This window comes from Triticum dicoccoides, chromosome 7A (assembly GCF_002162155.2).
Source record: "Triticum dicoccoides isolate Atlit2015 ecotype Zavitan chromosome 7A, WEW_v2.0, whole genome shotgun sequence".
Lineage (NCBI taxonomy): Eukaryota > Viridiplantae > Streptophyta > Magnoliopsida > Poales > Poaceae > Triticum > Triticum dicoccoides.
In genome coordinates, this window is record NC_041392.1 from 735,351,304 (window position 1) to 735,374,762 (window position 23,459).

Consider the following 23,459-nt stretch of genomic DNA (forward strand, 5'->3'; position numbering starts at 1 on the left):
CGCCCCATAAGATAATTTTATCCTGCTCCACCAGTACCATCTATTGCAGGGACCAAATGTAAGCATCAACGTTACAATCCTATCCTCCCTACTAAAATAGAGCGGCGAATTCCGTTCGGCACCAAATCGAAATGGACAGATAGAAGGGAACACAAAGGAACGCACCACTTGTTTCTGATTTACACTTTTCCGTGAAGCGATCGAGGAGCATCCTGGATGCCGTGAACATCCCGGTAAAGCACATGGACTAGTCTACTTTATGGTACGATGATCCTCCTATTTGGCCCGTTTTGTTTGTGACACATATGAGACACGGACATCATATGCATTCTTCAAAGAAACTTCGTAGCTACCGTCTCCGGGCATTAGGAGGGTTCGTGATTCGGTGGTCAACGCAAGAAATCACAAGATAACATTTGCTAGAACACGTGGACCTCGCTGTCTAGCTGGAGGATGGGAGCCTGGAACCCATAAATAGCAGAAGCCAGCGTATTGAAACAAAAGAGACACAGAGAGAGAGGGGCAGAGCGGAGCGGGAGGTTGGAGGAGAGCTGAAGACGTGCGCATGGCAGGAGGAGAGCATGGAGCTGGAGCTAATGGCCTGCAAGACCAGGACCTCACCGGAGCTTTGGAGGAAGGAAGAGGAGGAGTGAATCAACCAGCAGGGTGCGAGAATTCAGGGGAGCAAGCTCTGAGCAGCACCAGCAATCAGCCCATGCTCTCCGTCCAGTTCGTGCAGAAGGTATGTATGTTTGCGTATGCAACCATGGATTGTTTTTCATCCACGGATTTTTATTCTTGTTTTCGTTTCTGAGAATCCTTATGCGGTCCGGGCAAGCATGATTATCCATCCAGCACAAAGTAGTTGCAGCTGTCGTGAACGCCATAGCTGAGGTAAGAGAGAAAAACAGGGCAGAGTTCAAACACTAGAAGAGTCAAACAAATGGACAAACACGACAGCTTTCCACGCTGCAATATCCAAACGCAGCAATATTGTAACGTTGCGGCTAAAGCAAAATTCCAAAGGACCAGTTGTTTGGGTTTGAAAGTGTCGCCTACTGGTACTGGTTTATTCTGAGCCTCTGGGCAACTTGGACAAGCGAGCAAATAATCTATCTATCCATCTGAAGGTGACATTCATTCTTGGATCATGGGCGCATGCAGATCCTGGCCGAGATCTTCGGCACCTACTTCCTCATCTTCGCCGGCTGCGCGGCGGTGGCCGTGAACAAGAGGACGGCCGGCACGGTGACGTTCCCGGGCATCTGCATCACCTGGGGCCTGGCCGTCATGGTCATGGTCTACTCCGTCGGCCACATCTCCGGGGCGCACTTCAACCCCGCCGTCACGTTTGCCTTCGCCACCTGCGGCCGCTTCCCGTGGAGGCAGGTCCCGGCCTACGCGGCGGCCCAGGTGATCGGGTCGACGGCGGCGAGCATCACGCTCCGGCTGCTGTTCGGCGGCGAGCCGGAGCACTTCTTCGGGACAGTGCCGTCGGGGTCGGACGTCCAGTCGCTGGTGCTCGAGTTCATCATCACCTTCTACCTCATGTTCGTCGTCTCCGGAGTCGCCACCGACAACAGAGCCGTAAGTAATCCTTGCCCTAGCCATTGATTTAGTTTTCTGCTCAACTATATGAATTGGTTCGCACCACCATTGATTTTCCCCTCTCACTCCAAGCAGATTGGTGAGCTCGCCGGTCTGGCCGTTGGAGCTACCGTGCTACTAAACGTGCTCTTTGCCGGGTATTCCACGATAACTACTCTATTTTACTCGCCATTTTTGGACTTTGGTTGTCAGCAAAGTCATCTTTTGATTGAAACATGTTATTTGTGTAGAGGATTGATTGAAACATATTCATGGGTTCCTTTCTTACACATATGGTGCTTTTAGCCTCTAGTTATCTCCTAGTGTGAACAATTAATCGATGATTTGCCCTAAAGAAAACTATTTGCACAACAAAACCCGTTCCAAATACTCCACAAACCAGCATGGTGTCCCACCAGATGCCATGCCCATGTGGCGAACAACTCAGATGCCATGTCAAACGATACTGGAACTATTTGGAACCATAACATAGAATTAGATAATTGCCGAATAAATATAATTGTAGGTTAGCCCACTATTGTACGTCTGCCATTTGTACATTGGCGTGCTAAAAGTTTAGTGAGTTTTGTATGCAATCACCGTATCACATATCATTTTAGTGTTAATCTGATTGTGTACAAAAAAATGGATTTTATTAGGTGAAACAACACAGAAAATATATCGGAATTGCAATGTGGAAGTACAATTAAAGGATCTTTAAGTTGCATTAAGTAACCATAAATTACGATCTGGAATTAGAAAATTTTGGTGTATACAATTTAAATTATCTCTACTATAGGAGAGAGTTGTGGTCATATGCCTGTTGGTGAAGCCTCCCCTCTCCCACTCATGCATTGGCTAATAAAATCAAATAAAATATTTTGCAGCGCCACCTTTGGCGGGCGTGGGGTAGTTGTATTAAATCAATCAAATTAAGTAAAAACATTCTAGCTATATGTTGGACACGAGCAATCAAATCAAATATTTTGATTAACTCAATCAAATTAAATCACTTCCTTCATTAGAATGTGGCGGGTGTAAGGTTTATTTCGAACATGACCAATGTTGAACCACTAGAATATATATGACCTTATTGCAATGCATTGACAATTAGCTAGTTATATCTATTGATTTTGAGAACAAGTGAGATTAACTTGAAAACAGTGGGGGTATGTGTCTTTTATTTAAGAGAATTCATGTAATTGTTTTTAAATATTTGTGTGGCGTGGGATATTGGGATCAATGTGTTGATTGGGTCAGCATCCACATGGCCTAACAACTGGGCGTGCCTGTAGATTGGTTTTTTCTTAGAAAAACTAGTATATGTCCTGTTGACGTATAATGTGTTGTCTAATCTTTTTTATCAGACCGGTCTGATGGATGAACTGGTTAGGTGCATAAACTTACAACCAACCGGTTCAGGGTTCAAAACCCAGTAAATGCAATAATATTGAATCCGGCTGGCGTAATTATATTGCAGCCCACTTTCGGTCCACGTGTAGACCTGAGGGAGCCACACGTGAGGGGAAGTGTTGACATATAATGCTGCCTAGTCTTTTCCATCAGATCGGTTTTTTGGTTGCATTGGCTAGAGCATGCACTTCTACATGTCCGAATAGTTGCGTCGCCATGTACAGCAAATGCACATCCCAGGCCATGAATGGAGTTGTTGTCACGCCCCAGTCCATTAGTCTCTTCCATCAGATCGGTTTTTTGGTTGCATTGGCTAGAGTATGCACTTTTACATGTCTGAATAGTTGCGTCGCCATGTACAGCAAATGCACATCCCAGGCCATGAATGGAGTTGTTGTCACGCCCCAGTCCATTAGTCTCTTCCATCAGATCGGTTTTTTGGTTACATTGGCTAGAGCATGCACTTCTACATGTCCGAATAGTTGCGTCGCCATGTACAGCAAATGCACATCCCAGGCCATGAATGGAGTTGTTGTCACGCCCCAGTCCATGACGGCCATGGCCTATGTAGTATGGGGTTGTCTTCGCCTCTGCATCGGAATAAGGTTGAAGTACTCCCTCCATTCCTAAATGTAAGGTGTATTAGTTTTTCAAAAAGTCAACCGTTGTCTATGTTTGACCAACTTTACAACAAAATATATAAAGACTTATAATACTAAATATATAAAATGTAAAAATATAGTTCATGATGAATCTAGTGATAATGGTTTGGTATTCTAGATATTGATATTTTTGTCTATAAACTTGGTCAAACTTAGAGAAGTTTGACTTTTTGAAAAAATAATACACCTTATATTGAGGAACGGAGGGAGTACGTGGTAAAAGAGTTTTTCCCCTTAAAATCAGCTAAGCGCTGACACTCGATAGTGGGTAAAAATATTGAGTTTAGGCTATAAATATCTTTAAAATAGTGATATGCAAGTAGTTTTCATGATAATCTACTAGTTTGTCAACATATGGAAAGAAAACACTAAGCATTAACTGTTGCATAGAAGCGGTTGGAATTTTGTAATATTTTATTGCATTCTACCATTATGTTTCGTGAAAAGAACCCGGTACTAAAATATCTCAGACTGATTTTTGTCATTCAATTATATTAAGAAAGTAATAATTTTCCGAACACGGACTGTGATGTGCAGGCCTATATCAGGAGCATCCATGAACCCTGCTAGAACCATCGGTCCAGCGATGGTCCTCGGCCGCTACACCGGCATTTGGGTCTACATCATCGGGCCTGTTAGTGGCGCCGTTTCAGGCGCGTGGGCTTACAACCTCATACGGTTTACCAATAAGCCACTGCGAGAGATCACCAGGACTGGGTCCTTCTTGCGAAGTGCAAGGATGAGCTAGTTGTTTTCACATTGTTATTGCTTGTAGCTAGTGAGTGTTGATGCTTTCACAGTGTTGTTGCTTGTTGGTAGTGAGTGTTGATGAAATGTTCTTGTAATTCTCCGACCGCACTGTAAATTGATGAAATGTTGATGCTTACACTGTGATGATTTTCTCTCTAAAGAAAGAAATGGGCACACCATATGTTGACTGTAACTATTGCATCGCGCGCGCCCTGTGGATTGTACTCTAGCCGCGTTGTAGGCACTATGGGGCTGGCACAATACAATAGCCGCACGCGATATCATTTCTATGCTTTTTACCAGGGTTTTCACATTTTCTGCATCAGTTTTCTTAGGTTTTCCCTTTTTTTTCTTAGGTTTTCTTTATTTCTTTTTTTGGGGTTCTTAACACATGTCCAATCTTTTTCATACACATTGTATATATTTTGTATGCATCAACAACATTTTCTTATACATGCTTAACATTTTCTAAATACATGATCAAGATTTTTTTTTCAAATATATGTTTGATATCTACATTGTTGCATAATCAGTGTACAATTTTTCATATGGATCTAAAATAATTTTTATATATGCTAACGCGGTGTAAAAAATTCAAAAATGTTAACCTGGTGTAAAAAAAATTACCATAGTTTTAAAGAGTATTTATAGCATTCAGAAAGAAAGAGTAAAAAAATGTCACGCGCTTCAAAAGAATGTGTGTAACATTATAAAAAAATGTTAAATATGTATTTGTTTTCCATGGTAATATGTGTCTTATTCATATAGTAAAGATCAGTACAATCCACATAGACAGTGACCTGACAAAACTGAAAAAATAGCAGAACGCTAGCCTATGCACAATCAAGGTCTTGCTATAGGAGCGCCGGCCAAAAAAATGTATAAATGAACATTAAAAAGGGGGACTAACTAGGAAGTTTGGCCGGCCCAATACTTACGACTGGGAGGACGCTCCTACAGCCAAGAAAGAAAATTACAACCACGACACCTTCGAGCTCGACTCCAATGTGCGTCATTTCCCTGCAGCGTTTATATCTCGAATTAAGCAAGACGAAAGGTAAGTCTCGCGTTGAGCCACTCCAATGTGCGTCACTTCCACTTAGCGTTTACATCTTGCATTAAGCAAGACGAGAGGGAAGTCTCATGTTGAGTGACTCCAATGTGCGTTACTTCCCAATGAATGGTGCTAGCGAGGGATCGATCCTAGGATCAACTAGTTGCTTCCCAGAGCGGGGAGCCAGTACACTAAACACAAATTGTTGTTCACTGTGTAGAGCGCGTCCTACTAGAAGGAAAATAAGCTGGGTTTTACCCTATTTACTTTTTTCCTGTTTTTACTTTTCTTTCTTTCTTTTTCCTTATTTTTACTCGGTTTTCTCCTGGTTTTTTTCTTTTTCCTATTTTTTCTTTGGTTTTCTTATTTCTTCTCCATTTTTTTGTTTTACTTTGTTTCTTTCATTGTTTTTATCGGTTTTCCTTTTCTTACGCATTTTCCTTTCTTCGGTTTTTTGTTTATTTCTTGGTTTCCAATGCTTTTTTCGTTTTTTTCATTTTTTATGCATTTGTTTCTTTGGTTTTATTTTCATTTTCATTTTTCTTTGGTTCTTTTGTTTCTTTTTGGTTTTCTTTGTTCTTTTGGTATTTATTCTAAAAAAAATTATATGTCAGCAACATTTTTCTAATACATGTCTAACATTTTTCCAATGCAAATTTAACATCTTTTAATACATGGTGAACATTTTTTCTATACACATTTTTAGGAAACATAAATACCTGTTCAACATTCTCGTATACATGATCAACGTTTTTTCAAATTCTTGTTCAATATTTTTGAAATACATGATCAACATTTTTCAAACACTTGTCAACATTTTTTTCAAATACTTGCTGAGCGAGTATTTGAAGGCCCAGCTCGCTCGCCCTTCAGCGAGTCCGAAGCTAGTCACTTCCCTGGAGCGAAGGCAGAGACCGAGCGAGCAAAACTCGCTAATAGGCTGGCCCAAACGTGCTACATCTCACAGCCCGGATAGCTTGGGCCTTGAGGGAGCTTGGGGCCGGCCGGATGATTTACTGGGCCCAGTTGGGAGGGGAGACCAAAGCAGAAAAATATGGTCCATGTCCGGAAATTCCCCGTCCTCACTCACTCACTCGAGCTCTCACCAAGGGAAGGGAAGAAGAGAAGGGGGTCCGGCTCGAGAAAATCTATTCTCCCATGCGTCGTTGGTTCTGCTGGAGATCCGTGCATGCAAGTAGCCTTCCTCGTATACGTGTAGCTGGTATCTACCATTCGCATTAATAGCCTCATATCACCACATCAGTTATCAATCCACTTTATGCCATGCATGCGTCCTTCTTTTTCTTTTTTCCTGTTCACAACAGGCTACTATATGAAAATATGTTCATGATTGATCTTGTTTTAAAGGCCACGTTGTCAAGAATTCAAATATATAAGAAGATTTTAAAATGAGGTATTTATTCAAAAGATTATCAACGAATGAATATCTCACAAGAAAATAAAATGTTGGCTTTTGTATGGATAATTGATTACGCACAGGGGATGACTGTTGCATGTATCACTATTCCACCATTAATGCTCTAGGACAATTATTAGGTGTATCTCACAGAGCATACGTGGTATTGTACAGAGGACCATGCACGGGAGGAAAATCCAGTATCGGTCCAGCTCGCCACCTTGACCTTCTCCGCCGCCTTCTTTTTTTTAGACTAACAGGAGGGCACAATCAATTGCATTCACAATCACACAAGTGCATTCACGTTGCACTGTCAAATGTGTGACTACAATCAGTTGCGAGCATCCCGTCCTGCTCGAGTATCTGCCGGAGGAGATCATTGACAAGATACTCATCAGGCTGCCGTCCAAGGACGTCGGCACGTCGTGGCGCAGCGCGACGTCCACGCCTGCATTCGTGCTCGAGCACCGCCGCCGCCAGCCGTCGCTCCCCATCGTCGACGGGCACGGGCGGCCCGCCAGCCTCGTCGTTGTTTCTCTAGAAGCCGGTGCCGGAGCCTCCCATCAACAACTCTGGGCCTTCCTCCCAGGCTCCGAGCACCGTTCCCAGAATTGCCTCAGAGGCACGTGTGATAGCTTCCTCATCGTCTCTCGGGGATGCCAGTTCTACATCTGCAACCCAGTCATCCGCAAGCGTGCTCTCCTGCCGCAGCCTCAGAGGCAAGACAACACCATAGCCGGTTTCTACTGCCACCATTCAACCGGAGAATATACTTGACTTGTCTAAATCCAGCTTATACATTGTCACAGTGGGATCCTCCGACAAGCCGAGGCATGTCAGAGTCAGCATGCCGACGGTCTCATCGCCTTCTGCGGCACAGAAGCTACTGAACAAGCTACGCTTTTCATCCGACTGTTCACCACCGGTCCACCACCGCGGCAGCCTCCACTGGCGTCCTTATAGCGCCAGTGATGTTATGGTAGGCGGCGGAGAGATTATTGTGTTCGACACGGAATCAGAGTCATTCCGATGGATGCGCGGTCCCACTCAGCCGTACCATTGTAGGAAGTTGTTCGACATGGAGGGGACACTTGCTTTCTGGGGCGGCTCGACCCCCAGGTCCACTTCTATGGATGTCTGGGTGATGCAGGATTATGAGGCTGGAACATGGGCTTTTGAGTACCGGATTGACATGTCAAGAAAATTTTGTTCGGCTTCTTCCAAAAAGAAACCGAGAATATCATCTGATTCCACGGTGCGGTTGTTGAACGATATGGCTGTGCTTAACAAGCGAGAGTTGTTGATCATGTTTAACAGAAAACATGTGTTGCGCTGCGATGTTGATGGCAAGTTCTTAGGCATTGTGCACATTGGAAAGAGCCACTACTGCATGTTGCTTACTCACCACCGCCTCCAGGAGAGCATTGTTCCGATTCCAGGCCATGATGCGATGCAAGAAAAAGATGAGGATTGAGGAGCCTCCATTCTCCTGAATGACCATGGCTCCTGGTCTGCTTTTCCCTTGGATTGAGAGCATGCCGTTTGTTCCTGGCTCTTCTTACTTGTACTGCCAGTCAAACATTCGGTGCTTGCTATGATGTCTTGACCATCTTGTTAAGCTTCCGAATTATGGAGTATCGACCTATGGTATTACCTAGAACTGCCTATTTATAATTGTTCCTCCCTGCCTCCCCAATTTACTTTAGTTTTGGCATGGTTAAGATGCACAGATGACATCGTTCGGATGGGCGATTCGCTCTTGGTCGTGCCCTTTGAGCGAAAGCATTTTCTTGCTGCTGGAATGTTATTAGGTATCTCTTCCATAGGCTGTTTCTTTTCTACTATCCGGTGTGCAATTTGGTTGTAACTCGCAAGTTTCACCAGCTTGTTATTTGGTTGTACCTTGCAAGAGCCTTTTGTTTCCTGCTTCTTTTTTGCCTTTTTGGTGTGGACAGAAACTTGTTGAAGAGGTCATCTTTCTCTGGATGGAAGGTTTGTAACTTGATTACATGGCGTGTCAGTGGGCCACATTTCTCTTCATTTTGGGAAATCCAGCAAGTTTCGATGGTGATACGATTGTGCCGTCTTGATTGTTGTATCTATGCACTCAAACTGGAGCTCCGCGATTTTCGGCACGACCAGGCACATCTGAAAATGATCGGTGGACAGCAAAGCCTTTCAGGTTTTCATCCATGGAACTGATCACGGTCTTGTCATACGCGCAAGTACAGTCAACTTGAACAAATTAGTAAACGGTTTACGAAAATCCGATGTGCCAGGATCATATCATAGAACCATATCATTGTCGTAAGAAGATATACGAGGATACAACAACCATAGCCACAGAAAAAAGTGGCAGTAAACCATCAGCTGATTCTGATAACCAAGGACTCACCCAAGGAGGGAGCAAGCAAAACATGACCCCAGATTCCAAAACAATCCTTGCAAAAAGAATCCAAAAACATCGTAAAAAGTGATCTCATAAATTTCTATATTGACAGATTACATGATCACTAGTCACTAGCCAAATACTTCAGCTCACAGCAAGCAAAGTTCTGAGTGAAGAGCAGACGTACACAAGGAAGAAAGAATGAAAGGAAACAAAAGCAATGCTACAAAAACATGGGACAGAAAAAACTCGGAAATTTCCCAATATCCACTGAAAGTGACCGACCGACTGACGATAACTTGTATAATACAAGGTATAAAGAATGTTTATAAGCACGATTCATCCCAGCCAAACATGTGCAATTGAACCAACATCCGATCCGACCCGACCCTAGGTATAAACAGCAACAAACGCAAAGCAAACACACAAGCAAGCTCCCTCTCCTCCCAAGCAAAAATGTCTTGCCCTTCCTTGTACGTGTATATATATATGCAGTAAGGTGCACAAACACACACATCATGACCTCTATATAATACAGGTGCCTGTCAAAACGCGCTCCACTTGTCGGTCCCATGTCTCGTCGGGCTGGAGGTCTCTGTCGACGGCTTGGACGGCTTGAAGGGCCCGGTGCCGAAAGGGTCGTCATCGTCGAAGGAGTAGCCCTGGTCATGGGAGTCAGTGCTCTTCATCGAGTCGAACCTCGCAAACACGTTGCTTCTGTCATGGTCGGCGTTGCTGCTCATGGAGTCGTACCTCATAAAGCTGCTACTGTTGTTGCCACCGCTGCCCTGCTCAGCGTTGCTGCTCATGGAGTCGTACCTCATGAAGCTGTTGTTACCACCGCCTTGGTCGGCATTGCTGCTCATGGAATCGTACCTCATGAAGCTGCTGCCACCGCCTTGATCAGCATTGCTGCTGAAAGAGTCAAACCTCCCGAATGCGTCGTTGCCGCTGCCAAGCTCGGCGCTGCTCCCGAAGGAATCGAACCGTGAGAAGCTGTCACGCGGCTGCCCGAACGAAGTGCTGTCTTTCGCGCCAAAGGAGTCCATCTGGGAGAAGGTGTCGAACGAGCTGTCGTCCCCGGCTTCGCTGTACCTTGGCGAGAAACTGGAGTTGTACATCGGCGTGCTTGGAACGGAAGAGTCAAAGAATCCCTTCTGCTGACCGCCGCCATAGGTGCTCCCGGCCGTAGGAGATTCCACTCTGCCTGGACCAGAATCAAAGAGTGAACCCTGCATTGGGGTGCTCGGGAAAGAGTCGTAGAATGAATTCCCCATTGGTGTGCTTGGAACAGAAGAATCAAACAGTGATTTCTGCATCGGCGTGCTGGGCACAGAAGAATCAAAGAGTGATCTTTGCATCGGTGTACTTGGAACAGAAGAGTCGAAGAGCGACTTCTGCATCGGTGTACTTGGAACAGAGTAGTCGAAGGATGAATTCTGCATCGGCGTACTTGGGACGGAATAATCAAAGACGGATTTCTGTAGTGGAGTGCCTGGGACAGAATCAAAGAATGGCTTCTCCATTGGAGTGCCTGGGACAGAATCAAACATCGGTTTCTGCTCCTTGCCAAAAGCACTAGCAGATGTAGAACCCCCTGTCCTTATGGGGGGAAGACCTCCTGGCCCAAAGAATAGATCTGAATCACCATTCTCACCATCCTGCAAAACAGATTGCAGAGTTCAGTGCTACATAGAAAATATTTATACAACATGACACGATGCCACGGAAAGCATGAAGAGAGCTTGACCTTATCTCCGAAGTTCCATAGGGAGTCATTATCATCACCATGATCAAAAGATGGGCCCCAAGAATGTCTGTTATTGGTTTTATCTCCACGAACAGGGGAATAAGATGCTCCATCGTTGCTGTCAAATTTACCATGCAATAAGATAGTATTTTTTTGTAAAAATAAACAACAAAGGTGTTTATCAAAGTATTACTCTCTCCGTTTCTAAATATAAGGCCTTTTTGAGATTTCAATACGAACTACATACGGATGTACATAGACATACTTTTGAGTGTACATTCACTCATTTTGCTCTGTATGTAGTCCATATTGGAATCTCTAGAAGGTCTTATATTTAGGAACGGAGGGAGTATTTCATTGAGAGGATGCATGTCTGAGCACAAAGGAGTCTCATGCATGTTGTTAATGTTTTGTACTCCCTCCGTCCCATAATATAAGAACGTTTTTAACACTAGTGTAGTGTTAAAAACGTTCTTATATTGTGGTAGTGTTAAAAACGTTCTTATATTATGGGACGGAGGGAGTATATTACATCAAGCAGCATATGTTTTCAAGGTTTGAATTGGCTTATTTCAGTTCCATTAACAATATTAGGTAAAGGGGAGCACATGCAAGGTTAAATTTATAGCAGATGCAACTGGTCTTCATAACATAACTTCAGCTCAAACTTGTGACCTTTAGGCACCAACAAAATTGACATGAGAGCTTACGCTTGTTTTAATCAAATAAATGATTTGCAGAAACAAATGACTGTGCTTGTTTTTAGCAAGAGCCAGGTGTATATTTCATGTAAAATGGAAAGAGAGATGGAATTTATACCTGATACTATCAGCAGCACGTGGTGAGTCGGCATTTGTTCCCGATGGTTCATTAGTATGAACATCCTTTGCCTTCTTTGCAGGACTAACTGGAGGATTTTTGGCTAATTCTGCTTTGCCGTTGGAACCAGTTGCTTCAGGTTCTACAGTCTGCTCAGCAGCAGCAGTTTTATCGGTCTTGCTGTCTTCTTTCTCTGTTGATGTAGCTGCCGATACCCCATTGCTAGAAACTTTGCCATCTTCAACAGTAGGATGACTTTCTTTTACAGCAGGAGGCTCCACTTCGACTGTGAGTTCCTTGATTATAGAGAACCCTGGAGAAAGAAAGCAGAATATGATGTTTCAAATCTACAAATGCTCTAAAGTAACACATCGAATAAAGGAGATGATAATATAATCAAGCTAGCATACCATCTTCTGCAAATCTATCCCATTCTTCATCCCAAACAGCAGCTGTCTCTTGTATTCCAGGTTGCCAACCTAAAAATGAGATGGGAAAGTAAATCATTCATTATTCTGTAAGGCAACCAAGCAACACAAATAGTACAATGCCCGTTGAAAATGAAGAGCAAGTCAAGTTAGCAGCAAAACTGGTTTGTGATGAATGTCACATTCTATCTGATGCAATAGACAAACTAGAAGCAGTAAACATTGCTTTCATTAACAGAAATATTATGATACTGGGCAGTGGGCAGAATGCACTAGCATTCATTTTAGCTCAATTCATACCAGACAAACTGAAAATCAAGGTACAAGATTAATTTAAACAAGATAACAAAACCAGTAAGAGAAAAAACACTTACTAACATGGAAACTTATGTTAAAATCTAATTTAAACACGATAATAGCACATACCAAAAGGAAGCTCCACTAAAGTAGTTGGCTTAGCTCTCAATCCATATCTCTTGCACTGTTCATTTAAAGATTTCACGAGCTCTTCAAGTTCAGATTGTATCTGATTAGCCCGCTCCTATAAGCAAGGTAAAAAGATCGTCAGACAATAGTTTCAGAACATTACAATGTCACATTCATGAAAGATACTGAATAACAAAAGGCCAACCTGAAGCTTCTCGTCATCTCCATCCCCTTTCTGCAGCTTAACTATAGAATTATAAATTTCCAATTTCTTCGCCTGTGAGCAAAAGGAGAAATAATGAGGTCTGTCCAGATCTCAAGACTAACTTTTTATCATTTACTGGGATAAAATCACAAGTATACCTGGATCTCACGGAAAGTAGCCTCGTCCATTGATAGCTTTGATGCCACATCTCCAACCTTCTTGCATCTCTCATCATATTTCGCCGAAAGGGATTGAACCTGAATACAGTATTGATCAAGAAATATGAGATTTATGCAACTTGTTATAAGAACTACAAAGGGTTGCCATTATTTAATTAAATGCCATAAGCCCATAATACAACAAGAGACATTATATGACAGACAAAACACAGTTCACGATTCATGAATGCGTCAAACTATCTTTCTGGCTCTTACTATACTAACTTATAATTCCCCCAAAACAAGAAGCTGGATACTGTGAGTTGTTCCAAGAGCATGCGATGACTGGAGGCTTGCACATGTACTACGTTATGTATCACAATATACAACAGTACAAAAGTACAGTACAACAATGTAGTTATCTTTTGCTTCAGTGCACACTTTAGAAATTACACCAGAAAGGCAGAACAATGAATTGCATAGCTCATTTTCTTAATCAAGATTACAGAAAACATTACCTCTCGCTTATCAGCAGACATACTTTCTGAGACTTCATTAAACCTGTTATCACACCTACTCTTGTAGAGAATCTAGGGAAAAATAAAGAAATCAAGTCAGACATGATCACATGAACACATACAACTTGCAAATATGAATAGCTGATATTAGGTGTCAAGTATTATAGTTAAATGGTAGAGATGAATATGTCTAATTGGTATAAGACGGTACGCTGCAGCTTATAGTTCTAAAACATCACATCATTTAATGGAAATGCTATACCAGCAGCTAAACGAGTAAAATGGGAAATGCAAGTAGAATTGAATCAACAAAGACCTCGCCAAGATTCCTAAACATACAAATAGTTATGCTTCTCAATATAGATGGACCTAATTCTTGCACTCAGAATATATGTTTGCATTTACATAGTAAGGCATATTGGCATATATTGCTATAGAGTACTTACCAGCTCCTGCATCTTGGTGCGATAGTAATCAGTCTTCTCCCTGGAATCCAGTATTTCCTTTTCCAACTCTTGAACCTTCATAAAGATTTAAAACATGTTCATGTTACACATCAGGACAGCCTAAATGCGTGTATGATGTTGCAAATCCACATTGCATTTTTGCCCCAAGATAATTTAGCTGGAAGTCTAATGGCATCACCATTTCCATGAATCTATGAGAATATGAATTCAAACCTGTGAAACACTTACCCGAACATGATTTAATTACTATAGTGTTAATATATATTCTGGTTTAAACATCTTAGTTATTACCTGCACTACCATGATAAGTTTCAAAAAGTATGTGATGCCTGAGCTGTTCAAGAAAAAACTTCAGAAATTTAATTTTTCAAGTTTAAGTTCTCGTGAACTATGGAATGGAAAATATTGAACAAGAACCCAGCTGTGGAGAGCCAAATCAAAATAAATTTGGATTTACTTTTGTTTTTCTAGTATCCTAAATGTGAAAAGTCCAAAAATATTTTCATTAATTAAGCGTGATGAGTAAATACCTTTTTATCGGCATCTGAAGCTTCCTTGAACTTCGCTTCGAGTGCATTTTGTTCCTCTTTGCTAAGCTGGCCAACCAAATGTTTCTCCAATGCTGGGACCTTAGGTTTTTGTGGTTCAGTCGGTGTAGTATCATCATCGAAATGAAGAGGCCTTCGATGTTGTTGCTTCACAGATGAAGGAGGCATTCCAGGATGTGGTCCTTGCATTGCTCTACTTGCAAACCCTACAACAATTATTCAACAAAAACCAGATCAGTGACAGGGGGGTATCTCATTAGTTAGTGCTCAAAAGAATGAACAGAACAGTTTCTTTAGATAAATACCAGCACTTTGATGAGGAGCCGGGCCACTAGGGTTTTCTGCAAACTGGCCAGTAGAGGGTAGTGAAATTCCCTCCGCCCAAATACCATCTGGTAATACATCAGGAAGTGGTCGCTGCTCTCGGAACCTCTCCATTAAGTACACAGCAAAACAAAATTCCTTGAAAGACAGCATCCCATCCTTATCCTGGTCGGACAAATCCCACACCTTCCTTAAGATCTCTATAAGTGGAGAGGGGCAGAAATTTTAGAAACTTATTGGCAGGAAATAAATAAGAACCAATGTCCAGAGAGAATTTGAGCATCAGAGGTAACTTTCAGTGGGAAAACAAGCTAACAAACAGACAGTATTTATCTGAATATCTGATGGCAGTTTATTCATCAACAATAACAATATAAGATTGTGCTGGTGCTCTGAGGCACTAAACTCCAATAATACAATGTCATGCAAATATAAAAACACATCTTTCACTATCAAGAAATAGTAGGATATGGATGCTAGGATAAAACATGATCAAATATGTCAATTCAAATTGCATGTAGCAAAAGAAAATATCTGAGTAGGTTAATAACATAAATACATATTTGTAGGTATAAGTACATGCAAAAGATGTCTAACGACAGCAAGCAATAGCATGGCACCAACAGCCAATGAATTTGAAAAAAAAAGTGTAAAAAACTAATTAGTCGCCTAAAAGGCAATTTTCATGGCGAAAAAAAAAGTCAAGGAATGACTGCAAAAGCAGAATTCCTTTTTCGAACTAGAATTTGCACTTATATAAACAGATTGATGTTTTTGCACGCTGCACTATGCATATAATCATCACCTAGTTATTTGCTTAGATGGAATGTACCAAGTTCACAGGCACACAAAAAGAGAACACAGTCCATCATTCACAGTATCAGGAGGGAAATATGGTAAATATACATGGAAGAAACACTACCTCTTGGCAACCTCCAACTTAAAAACAGATTCCTTGCCTCTTCACCAGTGATCTTCCCATCTCGATCTCTGTCTACCTTAATAAATACAATCATATATTTCCTGACATCTGCTTGAGTGATCTTGGGCCATGGGGCCTGAAACTGTTTTTGATTTGTAGGCATTTGTCCACCAGGGATGTTAGCACTCAGTGGTCCTGGAGTGCTCGGTATGCTATTAAACTGGTTTTGCTTAGGAGCTGGCTGGTTTGGTGGCACCTGACCAATATGAGAAGGCAACGATGATATACCCTGCACAGGACCAGGTGGCATTGGCTTAGGGGGGTGATGAGGTCCAGCAGCTGGGCCATGGGCTGTAGAACCGGGCAAGCCATTTGAAACATGGGGGAAAGATGAATTTTGCGTTGGTTGTGGAGTTGCAGAGAAAGGATCAACCCCAAAACTTGAGTTGGACGGAGATCCATTTCCTAAGGGAACCAATGCCTTGGAGTCATTAACAGCTGGTTGTGAAGACAGAATGTTTAGATCTGTTGGGTTTGGCTTTACAGATGTCGTAATAGCCGGTGTCTGGGCTGCAGGAGTTGAACTCTGTGTTGGTATTCCCACGGTGCCAAGGTTCACCTGTGGAGAAGCACCTCTAACTGGAGCTTGCGAAGTACCTCCCAATGGACTTGCACTTTTCTTGCCACTGAACCAATCGGTGGATAGATTTGCCGTCGTTGAACCAGTCTGATTTAGCCCACTTAGACCACCTCCTACAGGTGGCCTTGGCGCAATTCCCTGAGCAGGGGGGATGTTTGCATTTGGAGGTTGTGGCGGTCTAACAGGATGACCCTGTTGGGGTACTTGTGAGGTGTTTGCACGAGGTTGTGGCGGCCTAACAGGATGACCCTGTTGGGGTACTTGTGGGGTGTTTGCACTTGGAGGTTGTGGCGGCCTAACAAGATTACCCGGTTGGGGTACTTGTGGATTCAATGATGATCCAGGACCAGGAGGGCCCTGTGATCCATTTACAACTGGAGTCTGTTGACGAGGACCTAATGCCTGAGTCGGCTGCGGGGGGCTAGTGACACTATTTGGCTGAGGAGCTGCGGTTGGGATATTTATACGGGGAGCAGGAATTTTTGCAGCAGCGGGACCGAATAATGCTGACTTAACAATGTCCGGTGTCAACTGTCGGCCACTCTGTGCGACTGTCACTAGTTTAAGCGAGTTGAAAAAATCTTCACGCCCAAGAAACCCAGTCCGATTTTTGTCAGCATATGTCCAGATCTGCACCAGCAAAAGAAGCAAATGGCAATTAGTACCAGTAGGCAAAAGGCCAAGTATGCACAATGAGACAGTGACAAGCATCTCTGAAGGTACAAGGTAAGTAGCTTTAGCATCATTTCACATATCATCTGTTCCAACTGAATTCATCACTTTAGATAAGTCTATTCACCCAATATTGAGATGTAAGTTCTGCAAGTGCAGTATTTCAAATGCTAACAAGAAGCATGATCGAGTAGATATACTTTGGGACGTGTGGCTCAACTTTCTAATAATCAAACCATACTGTTTCCTGCCATAGGTAGTTGTGATGACTAGGTTCTAAAAGCTGCTACTCATTGCACAACTAAAATCATTGACCCACATCCATTTCTTTCAGCTAGCACTTGAGCACCAGATGTTGACCAAATCACAGCTCAAGCTTCTCCAAGGAAATGCGGGAAGTACAAAGATAACTAAGCTGAGCACTGTGCTAAATCTCGGTTAGGATCACAGAAGCATAGCGCCCGAACGAGTCCGTAGCTCAAAATCTGTATCCCAAACCCCAGTTGCTCCCAATTCCTAAGCCGTGTAAAACCAGTGTGCTTCTAGTTAGCTAGCTGCTCCCCTCCCTAAGTCGGTAGCCAGCAAGCTGTAGAGCAAGCAAATCACAGAGCCAGATCAAAGCACGAGCCTAGCAAGCCCCGCCATCCAAATCTCAGCGCCGACAGCCCAATGGGAGCTGCAAACTGCGGCGGATTCGACTCAGAGCCCCCAAGCCGAAGAGCTGGCAATTCGAGCCGGGGGGCGGTCCGAGGGGCCGAGATCGCCGGCAACCGAGACGAGCAGCGTGGAATTGGGGAAACGCAGAGGTGGTTGTGTGAGGTGAGATCTGGGGGTACCTGAGCTAGGACGGGCTGCGGGAGGCCGGAGCCCTTGAAGAAGGCGACGGCCTCCTGGCCGCTGATCCGGCCGTCGCGGTCCAGATCCGCCGCGCGGAAGTAGGCGTCGAAGGCCGCCTCCATCGCGCGCGCCCCGCCCCGGCGGAGGAGGAGGCGCGGGAGACGCGCCGGGCCCGGCGGGCGGTGGGTCGCCGGCGGCGGCGGCGGCGAGATCGGGGGGGCGGCGGTGCGCCCCGGGTGCTGTGTGTGTGGAGGGCGGTGTGGTGACGGGGAATGTCAGATGCGCGACAGAGCGAGAGAGAGAAAGATTATCAGTTGGGAGGGGGGTTGGTGGGGCTCCGTTGGATTTCGCTGGAGTTTGGGGGGCCTATCTCCAAAATTAACTGTACTTCTAAGGGGCAGTTTTTTTCGGCGATTCTCCCATAATCGCCCCCCTCCTCAGCTTCTCCCAGAAACGACACTTCATATTTTTTTTACAATCCTATCTAGTTAAGGTCTAATTATCTAGGATTGTAAAAAACATATGGAGTGGTGATTCTGGGAGAAGCTGGGGAGGGGGCGATTCTGGTAGAATCGCCCAAAAGAACTGGCCCTTAACCCTTGTTGGTCATATAATTTGGTAAGATTTAAATGATTTGCCCGGCTCGTCGTTGGCGCGATGCGGCGATGACCGTCAGATGCCGGACACGAATCTCGACAGGGACAGCATGGCAAACACACGGCTTAATTGTTTGCCCCCTTGAATTCAAGCGTGAACACTTTCGCTTTTTTTACCCTGGTTAACTCGCTTATGTCATCATCTATTCATTTATCCCCCAAATTAAGCTGCAAGGCGGCGACTAAACCACACCGCTCTTCATTTCGCGCGCATGAGCTCCGGTTCCACGTCTCTTCCACGAGCTCAAGATCTGGTCCGTACCCTGCCACTCCTCACTGGTGCCCGGCACGATGTGGCGACCTCTCCATCCTTTGGTGTGGTTGGCTCTGTCGCAGGGCTGCCTCCTCCCCACAGATGCACATCTTCCTAGTGTGGCGTCCATAAGGCTCTGACTGTTGAAATTCGTACGTGCGTCAGCGCTATCTACATCATCGTCGTAGTTGCTCCTCGTCATCCATGCCAGCGAGGTACGAGTCGTCTTCCATTTGCCCCTTTTGCTCGAAGAGAGTAAGAGGCCACTAGCGTTGTGATGTGCATATATGTGTCTGTGTTGCGACGAGGAGGTGCACGCCGCCATTTTAGTTGTGTTTCTAGCATGGTTGCAGGATTTTGCGGTGTTCTGAACCAGCGATTCCCCTTCATTTAGTTGTTTTAAAGCAAGGATTGTGGTGTTACATACAATTTGAGTGGTTCCAGTGGGAGTTGGGACTATGTATGTGAATTTTAGTATAAACGTCACAGTTGGCTTTTTTATAACAGGGCAAGAAGTGTGTATTCTCCTAGCAACTTTTTATCATGCCAGTAGATTTTAAATAGACATGGCATTTTTAACATGGCAAGAAGGTGTTCCTGGGTGTTTGCTTTGTGCTGGGATGGGGTAGAAGATGGGGAACAAAGATGGCTTGTTAGATGGCCAGAAGTCGACGGGCCTTATGACCTGTGCGCCAAGACTCGTCGATGATGGTCGTGGTAGCAATTTATGCCAACACATCCTCACATGATTGTTTGGTTCGGGTGTCACCTCACATGTTCTTCCTTGTCAAATTTCACGCAATTTCAAGATGCTTGTACATGGTTACTTTATTCATTTTACTTATACTTTCCATTATTTACAGGACATATTTATAAGGTGCCATGTTTAAAAAAAGGGAATTTAAAATAAAAGTTTATAGTTGCCATGATTTTAAAGAATATATCCTTATACAGAAAACATGTTTTATCCAAACAAAATGCCTAAATTTTTCTTGTGGACATTTTTTTAAGTTGCCATATTTTCATATAACACAAATCCTGGATTTTTTTTCCCATGTGACCATTTAGAAATTCCCAAAAATAATGGCATTGTTGTAGAGAAAATAAATCTTAATTTCTGCCATGTAACAAGTATAATCTTTTTTTAAAATTTGCCATGATCTAGATAACATTTATCATTGAAATTGCCCTGGACTACGACAATTTTCCTATAGTTTTTTCAGTGAATCATGGCAAATATTCCTGTATGTATTTTTCTTTTTGTAGTGGACCATCATAAATTTCTTGTTTGTAGGTATTTTTTTTCTTGAACCATGGCAATTTCCTGCTGGTATTTGTTTTTTTTCCTGAAACATGGCAAATTTCTTTTTATATGAAGGCTCTTTGTAGTGTACAATGGAAAATTTCTTGTAGGTAGTTTTTCCCTTGAGTAGTAGGTCATGGAAAAATTTTCTACTAATCTGCCATGTAGATGTACCATTCGTGGTAGGGGGTGTATGAGGGAGTCCTGGATTAGGGGGTGTTCGGATAGCTGGACAATACCTTCAGCCGGACTCCTGGACTATGAAGATACAAGATTGAAGACTCTGTCCCGTGTCCGGAAGGGACTTTCCTTTGTGTGGAAGGCAAGCTTGGCGATACGGATATGCAGATCTTCTACCATTGTAACCGACTCTATGTAACCCTAACCCTGTCCGGTGTCTATATAAACCGGAGGGTTTTAGTCCGTAGGACAACGTACACATCAACAATCATACCATAGGCTAGCTTCTAGGGTTTAGCCTCCTCGATCTCATGGTAGATCTACTCTTGTACTACCTGAAGGAAATATGCCCTAGAGGCAATAATAAAGTTATTATTTATTTCCTTATATCATGATAAATGTTTATTATTCATGCTAGAATTGTATTAACCGGAAACATAATACATGTGAATACATAGACAAACAGAGTGTCACTAGTATGCCTCTACTTGACTAGCTCGTTAATCAAAGATGGTTATGTTTCCTAACCATGAACAAAGAGTTGTTATTTGATTAACGGGATCACATCATTAGTTGAATGATCTGATTGACATGACCCATTCCATTAGCTTAGCACCCGATCGTTTAGTATGTTGCTATTGCTTTCTTCATGACTTATACATGTTCCTATGACTATGAGATTATGCAACTCCCGTTTGCCGGAGGAACACTTTGTGTGCTACCAAACTTCACAACGTAACTGGGTGATTATAAAGGTGCTCTACAGGTGTCTCCAAAGGTACATGTTGGGTTGGCGTATTTCGAGATTAGGATTTGTCACTCCGATTGTCGGAGAGGTATCTTTGGGCCCTCTCGGTAATACACATCACATAAGCCTTGCAAGCATTGCAACTAATGAGTTAGTTGTGAGATGATGTATTACAGAACGAGTAAAGAGACTTGCCGGTGACGAGATTGAACTAGGTATTGAGATACCGACGATCGAATCTCGGGCAAGTAACATACCGATGACAAAGGGAACAACGTATGTTGTTATGCGGTCTGACCGATAAAGATCTTCGTAGAATATGTAGGAACCAATATGAGCATCCAGGTTCCGCTATTGGTTATTGACCAGAGACGTGTCTCGGTCATGTCTACATTGTTCTCGAACCGTAGGGTCCGCACGCTTAACGTTACAATGACAGTTTCATTATGAGTTTATGTATTTTGATGTACCGAAGGTTGTTCGGAGTCCCAGATGTGATCACAGACATGACGAGGAGTCTCGAAATGGTAGAGACATAAAGATTGATATATTGGACGACTATATTCGGACACCGGAAGTGTTCCGGGTGATTTCGGAGAAAACCGGAGTGCCGGAGGGGTTACCGGAACCCCCGGGGAAGTATTGGGCCTTAGTGGGCCTAAGGGGAGAGAGAGGGCAGCAGCCCAGGAGGTGGCGCCCCCCCCCCATGGGGAGTCCGAATTGGACTAGGGAGGGGGGGTGCGGCCCCTCTTCCCCTCTCCCTCTCCCTTTCTTTCCTTCCCCCTCTTTCTTCCTAGTTAGACTAGGAAAGGGGAGTCCTACTCCCACTAGGAGGAGGACTCCCCCCTCCCTTTGGCGCGCCCCATAGGGCCAGCCGACCTCCCCCCTTGCTCCTTTATATACGGGGGCAGGGGGACACCCTAGGACACACAAGTTGATCTTCGTGATCGTTCCTTAGCCATGTGCGGTGTCCCCCTCCTTAGTCATATTGTAGTGGTGCTTAGGCGAAGCCCTGCGACGGTTGAACATCAAGATCATCACCAGCCGTCGTGCTGACGAAACTCCTCCCCGAAGCTTTGCTGGATCAGAGCCCGGGGAGCATCATCGAGCTGAACGTGTGCTAAGAACTCGGAGGTGCCGGAGTAACGGTGCTTGGATCGGTTGGACCGGGAAGACGTACGACTACTTCCTCTATGTTGCATCAACGCTTCCGCTTCGGTCTACAAGGGTACGTAGACAACACTCCCCCCTCTGGTTGCTATGCATCACCATGATCTTGCGTGTGCGTAGGAAATTTTTTGAAATTACTACGTTCCCCAACAGTGGTATCAGAGCCTAGGTTTTATGGTTTGATGTTATATGCACGAGTAGAACACAAGTGAGTTGTGGGCGATATAAGTCATACTGCTTACCAGCATGTCATACTTTGGTTCGGCGGTATTGTTGGATGAAGCGGCCCGGACCGACATTACGCGTACGCTTACGCGAGACTGGTTGTACCGTCGTGCTTTGCACACAGGTGGCTGGTGGGTGTCAGTTTTCTCCAACTTTAGTTGAACCGAGTGTGGCTACGCCCGGTCCTTGCAAAGGTTAAAACAGCACCAACTTGACAAACTATCGTTGTGGTTTTGATGCGTATGTAAGATTGGTTCTTGCTTAAGCCCGTAGCAGCCACGTAAAACTTGCAACAACAAAGTAGAGGACGCCTAACTTGTTTTTGCAGGGCATGTTGTGATGTGATATGGTCAAGACATGATGCTAAATTTTATTGTATGAGATGATCATGTTTTGTAACCGAGTTATCGGCAACTGGCAGGAGCCATATGGTTGTCGCTTTATTGTATGCAATGCAATCGCGTTGTAATGCTTTACTTTGTCACTAAGCGGTAGCGATAGTCATGGAAGCATAAGATTGGCGAGTTGACAACGATGCTACGATGGAGATCAAGGTGTCGCGCCGGTGACGATGGTGATCATGACGGTGCTTCGGAGATGGAGATCACAAGCACAAGATGATGATGGCCATATCATATCACTTATATTGATTGCATGTGATGTTTATCTTTTATGCATCTTATCTTGCTTTGATTGACGGTAGCATTATAAGATGATCTCTCACTAAATTTCAAGATAAAAGTGTTCTTCCTAAGTATGCACCGTTGCCAAAGTTCGTCGTGCCCAGACACCACGTGATGATCGGGTGTGATAAGCTCTACGTCCATCTACAATGGGTGCAAGCCAGTTTTGCACATGCAGAATACTCAGGTTAAACTTGACGAGCCTAGCATATGCAGATATGGCCTCGGAACACTGAGACCGAAAGGTCGAGCGTG

At 43.8% G+C, this 23,459-nt stretch overlaps 2 protein-coding genes and 1 pseudogene across 4 annotated transcripts; 2 read left to right on the forward strand and 1 right to left on the reverse strand.

The window, feature by feature from the left end:
• The first annotated feature begins 343 nt into the window (after nt 1–343).
• LOC119330947 (aquaporin NIP1-3-like) lies at nt 344–4,591 on the forward strand. 2 transcript variants are annotated; one of them, XM_037604098.1, is made up of 4 exons: nt 344–742; nt 1,165–1,587; nt 1,684–1,745; nt 4,200–4,591. In XM_037604098.1, the coding sequence occupies exons 1-4, from the start codon at nt 566–568 to the stop codon at nt 4,408–4,410; spliced, it is 873 nt and encodes a 290-aa protein (XP_037459995.1). In that variant the 5' UTR covers nt 344–565; the 3' UTR covers nt 4,411–4,591. The 2 variants fall into 2 exon arrangements, with proteins under 2 accessions (XP_037459995.1, XP_037459996.1); XM_037604099.1 differs by lacking the exon at nt 344–742 and having other exon boundaries at nt 1,159–1,587.
• A 2,472-nt stretch (nt 4,592–7,063) lies between these two features.
• On the forward strand, nt 7,064–8,357 carry LOC119334112 (annotated as a pseudogene).
• A 1,151-nt stretch (nt 8,358–9,508) lies between these two features.
• LOC119330946 (epidermal growth factor receptor substrate 15-like 1) lies at nt 9,509–18,164 on the reverse strand. Of its 2 annotated transcripts, XM_037604097.1 has the most exons (14): nt 17,986–18,164; nt 15,838–17,107; nt 14,897–15,115; nt 14,574–14,797; nt 14,023–14,097; nt 13,577–13,648; nt 13,059–13,157; nt 12,901–12,972; nt 12,696–12,810; nt 12,252–12,320; nt 11,842–12,154; nt 11,023–11,140; nt 9,806–10,933; nt 9,509–9,767 (listed from the first exon to the last, which is right to left on the reverse strand). In XM_037604097.1, the coding sequence occupies exons 1-13, from the start codon at nt 18,106–18,108 to the stop codon at nt 9,818–9,820; spliced, it is 3,885 nt and encodes a 1,294-aa protein (XP_037459994.1). In that variant the 5' UTR covers nt 18,109–18,164; the 3' UTR covers nt 9,509–9,767; nt 9,806–9,817. The 2 variants fall into 2 exon arrangements, with proteins under 2 accessions (XP_037459994.1, XP_037459993.1); XM_037604096.1 differs by having other exon boundaries at nt 9,509–10,933.
• Nucleotides 18,165–23,459: the final 5,295 nt, after the last annotated feature.

What these genes read in the sequence shown, in the direction of transcription:
- LOC119330946 (XM_037604097.1), bottom strand. Translation starts at nt 18,108, where the DNA reads ATGGAGGCGGCCTTCGACGCCTACTTCCGCGCGGCGGATCTGGACCGC. An exon ending in CGCAGCCCGTCCTAGCTCAG is followed by an intron (nt 17,108 to 17,985) that starts GTACCCCCAGAT and finishes TTGCTGGTGCAG; the next exon opens with ATCTGGACATATGCTGACAA. An exon ending in TTTAGTGGAGCTTCCTTTTG is followed by an intron (nt 12,321 to 12,695) that starts GTATGTGCTATT and finishes TCTCATTTTTAG; the next exon opens with GTTGGCAACCTGGAATACAA.
- LOC119330947 (XM_037604098.1), top strand. Translation starts at nt 566, where the DNA reads ATGGCAGGAGGAGAGCATGGAGCTGGAGCTAATGGCCTGCAAGACCAG. An exon ending in CCGTCCAGTTCGTGCAGAAG is followed by an intron (nt 743 to 1,164) that starts GTATGTATGTTT and finishes GGGCGCATGCAG; the next exon opens with ATCCTGGCCGAGATCTTCGG. An exon ending in CTAAACGTGCTCTTTGCCGG is followed by an intron (nt 1,746 to 4,199) that starts GTATTCCACGAT and finishes TGTGATGTGCAG; the next exon opens with GCCTATATCAGGAGCATCCA.